General features: G+C 35.8%; 1 protein-coding gene across 1 annotated transcript in view; it reads right to left on the bottom strand.

Annotated features, from left to right (window-relative positions):
• Positions 1-4,782: 4,782 nt before the first annotated feature.
• LOC131420320 (protein LEG1 homolog) overlaps positions 4,783-17,220 on the bottom strand; it is a 66,820-nt gene continuing 54,382 nt past the window's right edge. Inside the window, exons 6-7 of the mRNA XM_058566162.1 lie at positions 5,024-5,161; positions 4,783-4,838 (exon numbers count right to left, since the gene is read on the bottom strand). Coding sequence (XP_058422145.1) covers positions 4,783-4,838; positions 5,024-5,161 — 194 coding nt within the window. The remainder of the gene's footprint in view (positions 4,839-5,023; positions 5,162-17,220) is intronic.

Genomic DNA, 17,220 nt, shown 5'->3' with positions numbered 1-17,220 from the left:
GGAGATAAATAAATGCTTTGCCAAAGATAATAGGATACCTCCCTTGTTAATCATCTCCCCAAAAACTAATGTTGATTATGCATCAGTCTCTAGAATTTTCAGCAAGACTTGGTTTCTTCCTAAATTTGTTTCTGTGTCTGTCTTCTCTCTGTTTGTCTCTCATGTTAACTATAATAATAAATTGGATGTCCTTCCCAGAGGTACTTGTATTTTAAAGGATGGCTATTGATCCAAATTAATCTCTAATTGGAGGGATTTCAGCAACACAAAATGGTAAAGAAAATAATTTCAGATAAAATTTGGAAGACATTTTAGTGATATTTTGGACTTTACCATGTCTCTTTTAAATCTCAGCCATGTGCAAGTCCAGACTATGGCAGAGCTGTCGACCCAGACTCCACACTAGCAGGATCTGAGCCAAAAGTTTACATGCAAGTAGTTTATTTGGGGATTACAGAGTGAAAGAAAAGGAGAGAAAAAAAGGAAAGTAGGGAAAGCTAAGACAAGAAGAGATAATTGGCTTGCCTCCACTAAGGGTATGAGTGCTTATATTGTCTTGGGACTAATGAGGAACATTCTTATGAAAGAACCACTGGCCTTAAGGGATGGAAGTGAGAAGCATTTTCTCTCATCATCAACTGGTCAAAGGTGACTCAAAGGGTAGAAACTCTCCTGTGGTTCGGGTTTCACAGTCCTGTGTGCTAAGTGGGCTCCTGGAGGTGTCCCATGTAGCAGCAGCAATGTAGAAGCCCAGGGCAGTAGATAAGAGGTAAAAGGAATGACTGAAAATAAGCTGCAAGTTGCACCTGCATGAAGTAGGTCAAAGCCTGTGTGGAACTGATCATAGCAGCAGTGGCTGCAGTCAGAATTGAGGCCAAGAGGATTCAGGAGTGATGCACAGGAGACGGTCAATTCAGAACCCCTGCACTATGACCTGAACTCTGGGCCATAACTGGGAATACACAGGCCATGGGCTCACGCAGGCTCAGCCCTTCCCTGTATGTACCTGCTGTGTGTTTATTTTAACTACAGTGAGCTGCCAGAAAACTCTGTCAGAAAATCATTCCCAAGCCTCAGATCTAGTTTGACAGATATTCATTGAGCAGCGACCTTATTCCTGGTGCTGCATCAGCACTGGGCTGTCTTAGGGTACAAAGGAGAAAAGATGCCCGTCTCTGAGATGTTCAACAAAAGATTACTGTAAAAATTTAATCTCTAATGAAAGAAAGTAGTTTGATGTCTGACAGATGAACGTTCCATTTAATTTGGCTTTTTTCCCAGCTTCATTGAAGTATAATTGACAAAAATTGTATACATTTAAGGTATATAAAGTAATGTTTTGGAATACATATACATTGTTAAATGATTACCACAATCAAGCTAATAACACATCCATCACCTCACATAGTTACCATTTTGCGTGTATGTGTGTGGTAAGAGTATTTAAGATCTACTCTTTTAGCAGATTTCAAGTATAAAATACAGTATTATTAACTATAGTCGCTATGCTATACATTAGGTCTCCAGAACTTATTCATCTTATAAGCGAAAGTTTGTACACTTTGACCAACATCTCCCCATTTCCCCCACCCCGCAGTCCCTGGTAACCACTGTTGTACTCTCTGCTTATGTGAGTTTATGTGAGTTCAGCTTCTTTAGATTCCACATATAAGTGAGATCATACAGTATTTGTCTTTCCTGTGTCTGGCTTATTTCATTCAGCATAATGTTCTTCAGGTTCATCCATGTTGTTGCAAATGGAAGATTTCTTTTTTATGGCTAAATAATATTCAGTTGACTTCTTATAATTTACATTTTATTACTACATAGAGGAGAACTAAACACATATGCAATGCTAGAAGACTACAAAGGAGGAAGACATATCTTAATGTTGAAGAATCCTGTTAGTGGAGTAGGAAAGTTTATGTATAATTTATTAGTTCAGGAATTTTTTTACATTATAGTGCATTTACTATTATATCTTAATCTTTTACACAATATTGACATTACTAATCCTAAGAACTCAGGACGGCCTTTTAAACAACTTTTTACCTCATGAATCCAGATGTAATGGAAAGTTTAATTTTTTATTTCTTCTGGAAGAGGGACATCGCTTCATTCTTTCTTTCATTCTTTGACTAACTATCCATTTAGTGAACACTAAATCACTAAGTGTGATATGTTATGGAGAATGAAAAAATTTAAAAGACTCCAGTCATCTTTATTCTCAGGGAAAAAAAATCTCAAGAAAATTATGAGGAAAGAGTTATAAAATTTCAGAAAAGGGATTGATATCTGTAGGTCTGAGATGACAATGGGTTCATCAGACAAGGGGAGATTTTACAGAGGATATGGTCTATGAGTTGGAACTCTTCTTTATTTACACACATAGCTTCCCTTTCCATATAACTTGTTTAACTCTGGATGTAGGTCTTCCAGAAGCAGTTGAAAATGGAATGCGGTAAGAGAAATGAAGTGATAAGTACAGTGTGAGGGAGAACTCAATTGTATGCACTCAGTTGAGTTGCAGGCATGAGTTGTAGCTTGCTAAGACACGAGTTCAAATGTCTGTCCTTCCATAAATCTTTCACAATTAGCATATTGCTATGCATGCAACAGGTCTTCTTTCAATGTATTTGGTTACATTTGACTTTAGCAAATGAGACTGTATTCTGGATATATTGTGAATAGGTCAGTGAAAGAAAAAAAAAAGAAATCAGTAACTCTTAATTTTCAGTTCCAAATTAATGGTTCTGTCCTGAATGGCTACATCTGAACTTTTTTTTATTGCCCTTCATGTTTATTAGTTATCCTTGCTATATACCAGTTTCATGCTCCTTAAAATGAAACTTGATGTCTGTGGTACTTGAGTTGGGTAAAGACACAGGTCCAGGAAAGGTTAGCTACCAATTATTAACCACTTCTAATTTATGTAGAATTTAAATATAACCTGGCAGTGAAATCATCACCAACTAACTGCCCTGAGTAACTCAAAGGAGGTTTTGAAAGCACTTAACTGCTTCCCAAAGTTGTTTTTGAATTATGTTGAGACGCAATCACCAACCACCTTGAACTGGTCCAAACCCCACCGCAAGAGCAACACCTGCTCAGATGGGCCGAGGTTTGTCCAAAAATTACCTTTGCTTCATTTTAATGTTAAGATCTCCACTCCAGGAGGAAGTTATACCTTATTAACATAACATGTGATGTACATGAAAGCATGTTTTCAAACAATGCCTGTGTGAGCTTAACCCACCTCTGCATGAGATGATGAAACTTCCCTTTTGAATGTTCATTTGCCCTCCAAAATAAAAGGCCCTTGTTTTCCCTTGCTCGGGGAGCCATGGCTTTGGAAGTGATTCCCCATGGTCTCCTTATTTGCTGCAAATAAACTGTACTTTGTGTGACAACTAATTCTAGCAAAGGCTTTGATTTCAACTCACCAAGAAGTGAACCCACTTGAGTTCAATAACACAATCAGGTGAAAGTTTGTTTAATTGCCAATATTTTTTTCTTGGTTAACTATCAATAAGCATCTAATAAATATTTTTTCACTCATATTTTATTTGTCAAATTCAATATGTCTTCTTTCACTCAGTTTGTTGAAATGTCTTAAAATATACCTGAGAAAAAAATTGGTGCTTTATATAAAGGCATGATATGGTGATATAGAATTGTGCTGATACTGAAACAGAAGTGGTCAAAGAATTATTTAAGGACATGATTATAATCTTCCAGGACATGAAGATTCTATGCTACATCACAGATTGCAGGCGCGAAACTAGAATTCTTTCACTTTTGTTATAATATGTGCTGTAAAATTGGATAAATATAATATAAAAACTGTAACTAACCTGTTTCTTTTGGTGTAATCTTCCATCAAAGGCAATCTTGTGTGTGTGTGTGTGTGTTATCATTTTGATATGCTGTTCAGTTCATTTGCTTATGTTAGGATTCAATTTTTTGTTTTTAACTATATTCATTTAATTTTATTTTTAGTGTAAGTTGTTAACTTTTTAAAGGTCAAAACTACATGAAAAGATATACTCAAAGTTTTATTCCTTTCTCTATCCATGTTCAACACATGTTCACTCACACATGAGTGACCAATTAAATGGTTTCTGGTTTATCTATCCTGTTTTTTTTTTGTGTGTGTGTGTAAAAATAAGTATATCTATATCTATTTGTCTATGTATCTATCTATCTACCTCTATATTTATGTATCTATCTCTTATTGTTCCCTTATTTTTTCTACAAAAGGTAGAATATTATCTTTACTCTTTGGCACCCTAATTTTTTCACTTAATTTTTTTTCTGGGAAATTATTACATATGCCCTCGTAGAGATATTCTTCATTTTAAAAAATGGTGCTTTTTTTGCTGACTACCTAGTACTTCTCTGTGTGGATGTTTAATAGTTTATTCAACCAATATCCTAGGTATGGCCATTTAGATTTTTTCCAATATATTTCAAATACCAATAATATCACAGTGAATAACCTTGGGTATATATTATTTTCCATTTCATAGGAGGTGAATCTCTTAGGTAAATTCCCAGAAAAGGAATTCATTATTCAAAAGATTAGTCATAGGTACTTGTGATTCTGGAACAAAATGGCATAGACTCATATTTCCCTGCTTCTCCCATCTACATAGAACGAAATGCCCTAGAAATTATTCTACAGACCATGGTAAAAGGATTCTGAAAGCTGTCTAGAAGAATGTGGACTGGCTAGAGAGCTCAGGACTTTAGAAATGGCATTGTGATGAGTTCTCTGGGTTTTCATTCATCGACTGTATAATCCCGGACTGCGAGCCAGAGAGATCTGCAGCCTGGAACTGCCAACAGAAATATACAAGAACATCAAGAAAAGCTGCTTTCTCTGGCCGAGAACAAGGAAAGGAGACGTCCAAGAGAGAACTAGTGGGGGCCCAGCCCCTGCTCCACTACCTGAACACCTGCAAGCTGACTAATATGTAGGCAGCTCCCACTCCACAATCAAGGCATAAATGGGTAGTCTCACCCTCTGAAAGGCCAGCAGCACGAATCTGTGTCTCTCTACGACCTCCACACCTGCAGCTTCTGCCCTCACCCAGATTGTTGTTCAGTGACAGCAGGTGACTCAGGGAAGTGACTTCTTTAGCAGAGATTGTGTCGGAGCCTAATAGCACCAGAAGAACACAACAGATCAAAATAACATTGTAAGGGCTGAGAAAACTAAACTGTCATTGGAACTAAAGCCCACAAAAGTTGACTGGAACTCATATACTAAACCTGAACAAGGATATTCTGTGCTGAAATGGAAGATTTATATAGGATTAAGAGTCTCCTAACATAATAATCAAACATTTAGGATACAATCAAAATCATCAGACATAATCAGAAAGAGCAGAAAGAAAAGAAGCAAAAAAATCATCATTTTAATGAGAAATTATAATCAACAAATGCCATTACTGAGATGAATCAAATGTTGAAATTATCTGCCAAGAGTTTTAAACCAGCCATCATAAAAGTGCTTCAGAATCTAATAGACGTTTATAGAACACTCCACCCAATAACAGCAGTATATAAATTCTTTTCAAGTGCCTGTGGAATGGTCACAAAGATAGACCGTATCCTGAACAATAAAATAAACCTTAACAAACTTAAAAGAATTGAAATCATAGAGAGTATGTTCTCTGATCACAATGAAATCAAGCTAGAAACCAGTAACAGAAGGACAGCAAGAAAATCACCCAAGATACAAGATGAACAAACAAAAATCAATCGTTTCTACATACAAACAAGTAGAAACCAAATTTTTTTAAAGTACTATTTACAATCACTCCAAAGAAAATGAAATACTTAGATTTAAATCTAAGAAAACATGTAAAGGATCTTCAAGATGAAAGAAATCAAAGAAGACCTAAATGCTTGTAGAGACAAACCATATCTATGCTTTGGAAAACTCAATATAGTAAAGATGTCAGTTCTCCCTAAATTTTTCTATAGGTTTAACACAATTCTTATCAATATCTTAATAAGTTTTTTTCCCTAGATGTAAACAATCTTACTCTAAAATTTATGTGGAAAAGGAAAGACCCTATAATAGTTAAAAACTATTTTTCACTTTAATAATAAAGTGAGAGAAATCATTCTTCTTGGCCTACTACATAGCTGCAGTAATCAAGACAGTATGGTACTGTGGGAGGAAGAGATACATAGATCAATGGAACAGAATAGGGAAACTAGAAATAAATCTGCACAAATATATGCAATGGATTTTTGACAAAGTTGCAAAAGCAATTTAATAAAGGAGAGATAGCTTTTTAAGTAAATGGTGCTGGAGCAGTTGGACATCCACAGGCAAAACAAGTAAACCTCAATCTAGTCCAAACACCTGATACAAAAATTAACTCAAAGTACATCAGGGACATAAGAGTAAAACATAAAACTGCAAAACTTCTAGAAAAAACATAGGATAAAATATTTGGGACCTAGGACAAGGCAGAGCTCTTAGACTTGACTCCAAAGCACTTAAAAGTGAAAATTCATAAACGGAAATTTGATAAATTGGACTCAGCAAAATTAAAAAATTTTTCTCTGGTAAATTCTCTTAAGAGGATGAAACGATAAGCCATAGGAGAAAAACTGATAAATTGGACTCAAAAATTTTTTTAAATTTTCCTCTGTGAAAGATTCTGTTATGAGGATGAAAAGACAAGCTACACACTGAGGGAAAATATTTGCAAACCACATATCCAACAAATGACTTGTATCTAGAATATATATAGAATTCTCAAAACTTAACAATAAACAATAGAATTAGAAAATGGGCAAAAGTCATGAGCAGACATTTTACTGAAGAAGAGATACAGATAAACACATGAAACAAGCACACAAAAAGACGCTTAACATCATTAACCATTGAAGAGATGAACATTAAAATCACAATGAGATATCGCTGCATACCTATCAGAATGCCTAAAATAAAAAACAGTGATAACACAAACGTTAGTGAGGATGAGAGAAACTGGATCATTCATTCATTGCTGGTGGGAATGTAAAATGGTACAACCACTCTGTAAAAGAGTTTGGCAGTTCGTTTTAAAACTAAAAAGGGTCTTGCCATGTAACCCAGCAATTAAACTCTTAGGCATACATTCCAGGGAAGAGACAATTTATTTTTCAAGCAGAAAATTGTGCACAGACATTCATAGCAGCTTTATTTTTAATAGCCAAAGACTGTAATAGCCAAAAGCCCAAGTGGCCCCAGTGGATGAATGGATAAACAAACTCTATATCTATGCCATAGAGTACTACACAGCAGTAAATAGAAACAAACTGCTGATACAGGCAGCAACTTGAATGAACCTTAAGGAAATTATTCTGAGTAAAAATAGCCAATCTTAAAAGGAAACACACTATAGGATTCCACTTATATAATGTTTGTGGAATAACATTAAGTATAACCATGATGAACAGATTAGTCATTGCCAGGAGTCAGGGTGGGGGAAGGGATGCGCTGAGTGTGGATCTAAAAAGGAAGGATGAGCAAATCTTGTGGTGATGCTATAATTAAGTATCTTGATTGTGGTAGTGATTATACAAAGCTACAGATAAACATATAATTTTATATGATAAATTTGCAGAGGAGGACAGGTATAACTGGTGAAATCTGAATAAGCTGTATGGATTGAACAAATATCAATATTCTGGTTTTGATAATGTAAAATGTTAACATTGGGGGTGTTTAGGTGAAGGGTGCCTGGGACCTCTCTGTACATTTACTTGCACTGTCTTATAAATGTATAATTATTGCAAAATAGAATTTTTTTTAAGTGAGGATATATGTTGTTTTGTTATATATAGTCACATTCTTCTGTGGGTGTTGTGTTATTTTGCCCTGCTACTTACAGTAATGAAGATTTTAAGTTGTCTAGCTTTTTGCTCATTTCAGAGTAGAAAAATGGTGTGCCAGTGTGTATTTAATTTACATTTCTCTTATCATGAATATGTTAACACAAAGAATATAACTTTCAAAGCAGATTCACATAAATCATAAATCTTTCCCAACCCCAGGTTTAATTAAGGATTTTAAGGATACAAGCAAGAAGCAGACATCGACAGAATTTATTTTTTGGAGGGCAAGAAACCTTCAGACATTGCATCCTAATTATCTTTTTCTCCTGCACTAATGTGCAATTTGAATTTGGATTAATAGATGTGTTCTGAACGATGTATACAAATACACTGTTCTCAAAGGCAGTGATTTCAGTTTTGGGCTCCCCAGTTTTATGCTTTGTTACTTACATGGATAAAAAATGCCTACAAGATTAACTCCCGTCATCAGCTCTGTCCCCATAAATCCATAAATTCTATGTTTATGTACTGGCAAGGATGCAGAAGAACTGGATCAATCATGTATTGCAGGTAGGAACGTAAAATGGTACAGTCACTCTGGAAAATAGTTTGACAATTTCTTATAAAACTAAATGTACACTTACTATGTAACCCAGCAATTGCACTCTTGGGCATTTATCCTGAGGAAAAAAAATTATGTTCACATAAAAACCTGTACTATATGAGTTCATGGCAGTTTTATTTCTAATAGCAAAAAACCGGAAACAATTCAGATGTTCGTCAATGGGTGAATAGTTTAACAAATTCTAGTACATCTATATAATGGAATACTACCCAGCAAGAAAAAGGAGCAAACTATTGATATGTGCAACAACAGAGATGGCTTTTAAGATCTTTATGCTTAGTGGAAAAACCAATCTTAAAAAAGGCTACCTATAGTACAATTACATTTATCACATTCTCTTCGACCCTGGATAAAAAATTCTACAACTCTCAATTTTCTAATCCAAATACTAGGGCTACTAACTATAATTACATGATAGTGGTTTGGAGAATGTTAAATGAATATGGAAATACAAACAGCTTGGTGTAGTGAACATGTACATGGTAAATATTAGCTATTCTTTGTTTTCCTCTTTTTTTTTTTTTTTTTTTTTGGTCATCCTCTCTTATTTCCTATTTTCAAAAAAGACAAACTTTTAATCTATTGTACCTTCTATGTATAGTTCCTGCAGTTGTCTTCTAACTCTATGCCCATCTCTTTCCCGCTTTCAACCATTTCCATTCTGGGCTTAGTCTATCTACTTTTGCTAACCTCCTCTTTTCTCAAAGTCTCCCCAAAGCAGTATGTTGACTTTTCATTTGTTCCTCTAGGCTTACTCATCTCCCTCACTGGGTACATCCCCCTGTTTTCTCCCAATACTGTTTTTCTGCAACACTTACCTTACTTCTTTCTCATCCCCATCCCCTACACTCACTATGTCCTCACTATGTCACCAGTTCTGCCTGTGTGTTTCCCATGAACCTATTTTGTCTCTCTTCTATCATCTCATTATAGTTCCTCACTTGGCTCTTCTTGACCTGCTTACCCTCAAGTGGAAAGAGTAAATACTACTCAGCTATAAGAAAAGATGAAATCCAGCCATTTGTGACAACAGGGATGGACATTGAGGGGATTATGCAAAGTGAAATCAGTCAGAGGGAGAAGGTCAAATACCATATGATTTCCTTCATTAAGTAGTAGATAATAACAACAACAAACAAACACATAGAGACAGAGATTGGATTGGTGGTTACCAGAGGGGATGGGGGGAGGGAGGAGGGCGAAAGGGATAATTCGGCACATGTGTGTGGTGATGGGTTGTAATTAGTATTTGGGTGGTGAACATGATGTAATCTATGCAGAAATAGAAGTACAATGATGTACACCTGAAATTTATACAATGTTATAAACCAATGTTACTGCAATAAACAAAAAATTAAAAAAAAAAAAAAGAAAGTAAAGATCTGGGTAGTTCTGTTAATTCATGTAAATTTCTCAAAATCATTATTTCTTTTCTTAAACTGGAATAAAATTCAAGTCTGTGTCATGTTCGTCTTCTGGTTTTTAGACTCTGTCTCCTTTGAGGGTTGTTCTGAATCCTGCCTGCAAGACTCTCTCTCTCCTTTTAAACCTACTCTCTGAGGATGGTCACACACTACACTAACCTAAAGGATTGTTTTATGTTGCCAGCATCTGAGTCCTCTGTCCTGAGTCCTCGCTGTGCTCCAGTTCTGTTTTGGTCAAATCCCCACAGAGCCCCTCCGTCTGTGATTTCAAGTCACCTCAGACCGATGCCTGAGGCAACGCGTCACCGTCAACACAAGCAAGTCTCCTTTGTGAACTTGCCTCTTTGTATTGGAAGAATAAAATCTTTTTCAGTTTCATCACTCCTTAAATATCTTTATCTCTGCTTCCCTCCTTTACAGCCAATCTGTGTCAGCATCCTCTCTTTTTTTCCTTTAAAAATTTTTTGGTTTGCCTCCCTTGACCACTCTTTAATCCATGCTTGTACCTCACACCTGGATTAGTTTCATAGTGTCTGAGCTGGTCACAATGATTCCGTTTTCTTCTGTTAGTTAATCTAACACCCATTCCCAATAATCCTGAAAAAGAAAACTATTTTTGTCGTATCTCTTTCTTCAAGACACAAAGTAATTCTATATTTCCTACTGTTTCAAATGCAAATTCCTGGCCTACTTACACAATATTACAATTAACTTATCTCCTAAGTACACTGCATGTATTTCTGATCTGGCTGGGCCTTTCATCTCTATCCCTCTTCCTTGGTATCACACACGTCACCATCATGATACTTCTAAACCCTATTTTTTCTTAATTTCATTATATTTCTTCCTACATGGATTACTGTTCTTTCCTTTTCTTTCACCTATCCAAATTCTATTCAATTTTGGAGATTTACTCCAATTCTCTTTTCCTTCAATTATCATTCCAGCACATAACACTCTCTCTCTTCTGTAGATCTTATCACACTTGTGAGATAACAGAAAATATATATATATTGTTCTCTGTCCCCAGTTCCCGGCACAGAGCTCCTAAACCCTTATAATTTCCTAAGTGATAAGAACTCTGGTAGCATCTTCTGTTCTATTGAGGTGACGAGGTGGGCTCCTAGATGGCTGCTAGATGGGAGCTGGTCACAGGCAAGACCAACCCATGATTAGAAGCTTGGAATTTTCAGCCCCACTCCTCATCCTCCAAAGAGGGGACAGGGGCTGGAAACAGAGTTAATAATTAATCATGCCTATGTGAGGAAGCCTTCATAAAATCCCAGGAGCAGGGAGCTTGGAGAGCTTCCAGGTTGGTGGACACACCACCCCAGGAAGATGAAGCACCACAACTCCACAAGGACAGAAACCCCCTCACTCAGGACCCTCTCAAACCTTGCCCTTCGTATCTCTTCATCTGGCTGTTTATCTGTATCCTTTATCATATCTTTTAATAAATCGGTAAGTGTATGCTTTCTCTATAATCAACAAATAAGTCATGGGGATGTAATATACAACATAGTGACTATAGTTAATAATACTATATTGCATGTTTGAAAGTTGCTAATATAGTAGATATTAGTAGTTTTCATCACAAGAAAAAAAATTATAACTATGTATGGTGATGGATGTTAACTAGACTTATTGTGGTGATCATTTCACAATATATACAAATATCTAATCATTATGTTGTACATCTGAAACTAACATAATGTTATATGTAAATTGTACCTCAATAAAAAAGAATTCCTACACTCTCTAAGGGGTTTGGCTTTATCTTGAAGTCAGGTAGCATAAAGTTATTGTAAGATTAATAATTGGATTATCTTTATTCCTGGGATGTATCTCAGAACAATCTATGGAGGGGAAAAGTAATTACAAGGTATAAACAAAACAGCTTGTCTCCTTGACATTAGTCTTGGCAGTGATTTTTTTTGGATTTGACACCAAGAGCAAAGCCAACAAAAGCAAAAACAAACAAGTAGAACTACGTCAAACTAAAAAGCTTCTGCATAGCAAAGAAATCATCAACAAAATGAAAAGGTCACCTACAAAATGGGAGAAAATATTTGCAAATCATACATCTGATAAGGAGTTAATATCCAAAATACATAAAGAACACCTACAACTCAATGGCAAACAAACCAAACAATCCAATTAAAAGATAGGCAGAGGGGGGCATTCAGCTTCAGCAGCCCAGGGTTCACCAGTTTGGATCCTGGGCGCGGACCTACTCACCACATATCAAGCCGTGCTGAGGCGGTGTCCCACATAGAAGAACTAGAAGGACCTACAACTAGGATGTATGACTATGTCCTGGGGCTTTGGGGAGAAAAAAGAAAAAAAACGAAGATTGGCAACAGATGTTAGCTCAGGGCCAATCTTCTTCTTCTTCAAAAAAAAATATGGGCAGAGGAACTGAATAGATATTTTTCCAAATAAGACGTACAAAGGTTAACAAGTACATGAAAAGATGCTTAACATCACTAATCATCAGGGAAACACAATACAAAACCACAATGAGATTTCACCTCACACTTGTTAGAATAGCTACTATTAAAAAGACAAGAAATAATAAGTATTGGCAAGGATGTGGAGAAAAGGAAACTCTTGTGCACTGCTGGTGAGAATGTAAATTGCTTCAGCCACTATGGAAAACAGTATGTAGGTTCTTCAAAACATTCAAAATAAAACTACCATATGATCCAGCAATTCCATTCCTGAGTATATATCCTAAGGAAATGAAATCACTATCTCAAAGAAATATCTGCACCCCTATGTTCATTGCAGCATTATTTACAGTAGCCAAGACACGGAAGCAATGTAAGTGTCCATAGACAGATGAATGAATAAAGAAAATGTGGTATATATATACACAGTGGAATATTATTCAGCCATAAAAAGAAAGAAATCCTGCCATTTGTGACAACATGGATGGACATTGAAGGAATTATGCTAAGTGAAATAAGTCATACAGAGAAAGACAAATACTATACGATTTCACATATACGTGGAATATCGAAAAATAGAACTTATAGAAGCAGAGAAGAGATTGGTTGTTGCCAGAGGCAGGGTTTGGGGGATGGGGGAAATATGTGAAGTAGGTCAAAGTTACAAACTTCCAATTATAAGATAAACAAGTTCTGGGGATGCAATGTACAGTATCGTGACTATAGTTAACAATATTGTACTGTATATTTGAAAGTTGCTGAGAGAGTAGGCCTTAAAAGTTCTCATCATAAGAAAAAAAATTCATAACCATAAGATGTTACAGATGTTAACTAAACTTATTATGGTAAATGATTCACTATATCTATATATTGTGAGATATATATATCAAATTGTTATGCTGTACACCTTAAACTAATACAGTGATATATGTCAATTATATCTCAATAAAACTGGAAAAGATAAAAATAAAAAAATAAACTGGCAAATATAAGTAAGTGTTTCCCTGAGTTCTGTGAGCTGCTCTAGCAAATTAATCTAACCCAAGTAAGGAGTTGTGGGAACCCCTGATTTGTAGCCAAGTCAGACAGAAGCTGTGGGTAAGCTGGGGACCTACTGCTTGCTCTTGGCATCTGACATGGGATGGGAGCAGTCTTGTGGGACTGATCCCTAAACCTGTGGGATCTGACACTATCTCCAGGTAGATAGCGTTAGAACTGAGTTAAATTTTAAGACACCCAACTGGTGTCTCAGAGAATTGCATGGCATGGGGAAAAACCCCAGACACATTTGGTGACTAGAAGTGTCACAAGTGAAGTGTTCTGTGTGAGTGTGGTAGTAGTGTGAGAGGAAAGGAGACACACAGGCGAGAAACACACAGTAGGGAAAAACTGAATTTTTCCTTTACGACACCCCTATCCAGTACTTTATACTTTGGTCTCTTGTTGTCCAAGTGTTGGTTTATTTCTAGCTTTCTTCTCCAACCATGTGTAATTCTTTGAGGGAAGTCATGAAAAACTCTCTTAAATTCCTTACATATCCTCCGTAGTCCTTAGAATTGAGCTACTAGACAGGTAAAAATAATCGTCACCAGACAGGTGAAGTCAGAGTCTGTTCTACATTAAATTATGAAACAAATTACTAGTTGTTCAGTGCCCCTCCCTTTTTCTCATCTTTTTTTTTCCTTCCCTGGCACCTCTTTGCCCTGGTGTAAGCTCCCAATATTGTCTTACTGGTTTCATTATTTTCTATTAAAATCTACCTACTAAACAAAAAAATGAAAACTATTGGTACACACAACATGATGATTAAATCTCAAAATAATTATTCTTCATGAATAAAACTTTTATATGATTCCATTTAAACAAAATTCTAGAAAATACAAAGCTAACTACAGGGACAAAAGGCAGAGAAGTGGTTGCTTAGGGCAAGGATGTTGGGGCAGAGAGGGGAATGAGGAAGGACTTATAAAGGAAGTAGAGAGACTTTTGACGGTAATAGATATGTTCATTGTCTTGATTGTGATGACATGACTGATGAGTGCAGTTTATTGTATATCAATCATATCTCAATGGAGCTGTTTTTAACAAGTCCTCTGCCAATCAAGCAAGAAGCAAACAGTTAATAGGCTTAATTATTGGGCAAGTTCTAGGTCCTAGTTCCTGGGTGTCACCACAGAGTCTCCTCTCCAATTTCTTAAAAAAGCAACAAAAATTTTCTCATTGATTCTTATCACTTACCTGTTAAATTGCTTTTGTTAGCCAGAACAAAGTTAACTTTAGATTTATGATGATTTTTGTCCCAAACAATCCTCCAATCTAATTACTGAGTGTTGACACTATTTTCAAGAGGAGGAGAACCTTTACAGAGAAAAGTTTTCCAACACAGGCTGTCTCTCCTTTGTCACTCCAGTCAGAGAATTTCAGATATAGCATACTAATCTTCTACAGCCTTCTATGGGTAACGTATATAGCCTTACTGTTTTGTTCTTGGAGGTATTCATAGTGCTTAGAACTGAGCTTGTCACATAACACCAACTCAATTAATAGCTTATGATCATAGAGTGAACTAGCTCTAAGTCTTTAGAGGTTGGCAGCCACGTGTTTTGCCTTAGTGAATGCCCACTGTCTAGTACAGTCTTCTGCAGTATGTTAGTCACTAGCCACCTGGGCCATTTAAATTTAAATTAATTCAAATTAAATAAAATTAAAAATTTAGTTTCTCTCTCACATTAGCCCCATTTTATGTATTCAACAGATACATGAGGATAGTGCTACCGTACTGGAAAGTACATATGCATAATATTCATCAAGGAAGAAAGTTCTATTTGCCTGCGCCTGGTACAAAATCCTGAACACAGAGGTCATTCCTTAAATGCTTGATACGGAATAATAAGGAGAAAAAAATGAGAGTCATGAGAGAAAGAGAGGCATAAAAAAGATAAAGTGGTGAAGAGAGAGAAAAATAACGATATTTTAAAAACCTGATATCCCTATTAGTTTACTTTATATTAGAAATTTACTAAAATGAAAAAGAGAATCATTCTTACCTGAATGATATTGCCAGTCATGCTGTAAAGGTAATCCCCATAAAATATTTTGTTAATTTTTATGTACAAATTTTTCAAAATACCTGGCTGTCTCGTTTGCTAGGATTTTATACATCTCCATTCTCTCAGGATATGCCCAGTTGCAAATATATTTTCCATTCTGTACCCTGTAGTCATTGAACTCACCAGAACTTTCTTTCCACAGAGGGGAATATAAATCTGAGTTATTGAATATTTCAGCTAAAGAAGCAGAAATCCAGCCAAATATTACAGATGTCCAAGAAAGGTGGAAAGTCATGGTGCCAAAGCTAGAGATTGAGAAAATGCCAAGGCTTTTATTGGGAAACTGAGGAGAGAGTCAAGGCGTTTTTTAATATCCTAGCCAATCAAAACTATGCATTCCTTTTCCTAGTGATAATAGGGTGGAGATGGGAATGCCTTACCAATGAAACTAGGGTGCCTCCCTTGTAATATAATGTTGCCAATCTGGGATTTTACTCACATGACTTGAGATAAATTTATTATTAAACTTATTATAAGGCTATATGAATAAACATTTTGAAGAACTTTAAACATGTTTAACATGTATCAACACTCCTGTATGCAATACTTAATATTGCCTATCCAGAAATTTGAAAGTGTGTGTGTGTGTGTGTGTGTGTGTGTGTGTGTGTGTGATAGAGAGAGAGTCATTTTTCTTTATTCCTATAATCTCTATTTACTCTATGTAAATCTTTCAGAAGTCAATTTATTTATTTCTCCTCAGAGGACTTGAAAATGGTTGCTGTTTAGAACTGCATTGGAATGAAAGGAACTTCAGTGGAATGGAATGAACACCATTAGAATGGAATGGAATGCCGAAGGTCAAATGTCCAATCATTAGCATGATTCAAACGGAAGTTATGCAATCATTGATTGGAGCTTATTTGTAGAAGGCATTTATACATTGACTAAATATTGTACTAAATGTTTTACATATTTGGATTTTTTTCTGGACTTTACCTTCTATTCTATTGCTTGGTCTGTTATTTCCTAATACCACATTGTTTTAAATAATGAGGCTTTCTAATACGTTTTAATATATGTTAGAACACCTCTCTCATTCTCCTTCATATTCAGAGTTTTCCTGATTATTCTTGCTTGATTATTTTTCCAGACAAAATGTAGAATCTGCTAAAAAATTTAGACTTCTAAAAAAATTCCATTAGTACTTTTTTTTTTAATTTTTTGTTTATTGCAGTAACATTGGTTTATAACATTGTAAAAATTTCAGGTGTACATCATTATACTTCTATTTCTGTATAGATTACATCATGTTCACCACCCAAATACTAATTACAACCCATCACCACACACATGTGTCGAATTATCCCTTTCACCCTCCTCCCTCCCCCCTTCCCCTCTGGTAACCACCAATCCAATCTCTGTCCCTATGTGTTTGTTTATTGTTGTTATTACCTACTACTTAATGAAGGAAATCATACGGTATTTGACCTTCTCCCTCTGACTTATTTCACTTTGCATAATCCCCTCAATGTCCATCCATGTTGTCACAAATGGCTGGATTTCATTGTTTCTTATGGCTAAGTAGTATTCCATTGTGTATATATACCACATCTTCTTTATCCATTCGTCCCTTGATGGGCACTTAGGTTGCTTCCAAGTCTTGGCTATTGTGAACAATGCTGCAATGAACACAGGGGTGCACGTACCTTTACAAATTGGTGTTTTCAAGTTCTTTGGGTAAATACCCAACAGTGGAATAGCTGGATCATATGGTAGTTCTATCTTTGATTTTTTGAGGAATCTCCATACTGTTTTCCACAGTGGCT

The sequence above is a fragment of the Diceros bicornis genome, chromosome 23 (genome assembly GCF_020826845.1).
Source record: "Diceros bicornis minor isolate mBicDic1 chromosome 23, mDicBic1.mat.cur, whole genome shotgun sequence".
NCBI lineage: Eukaryota > Metazoa > Chordata > Mammalia > Perissodactyla > Rhinocerotidae > Diceros > Diceros bicornis.
The sequence above is the reverse complement of the archived record's forward strand: the minus strand, read 5'-3'. Positions and strand labels throughout refer to the sequence as shown.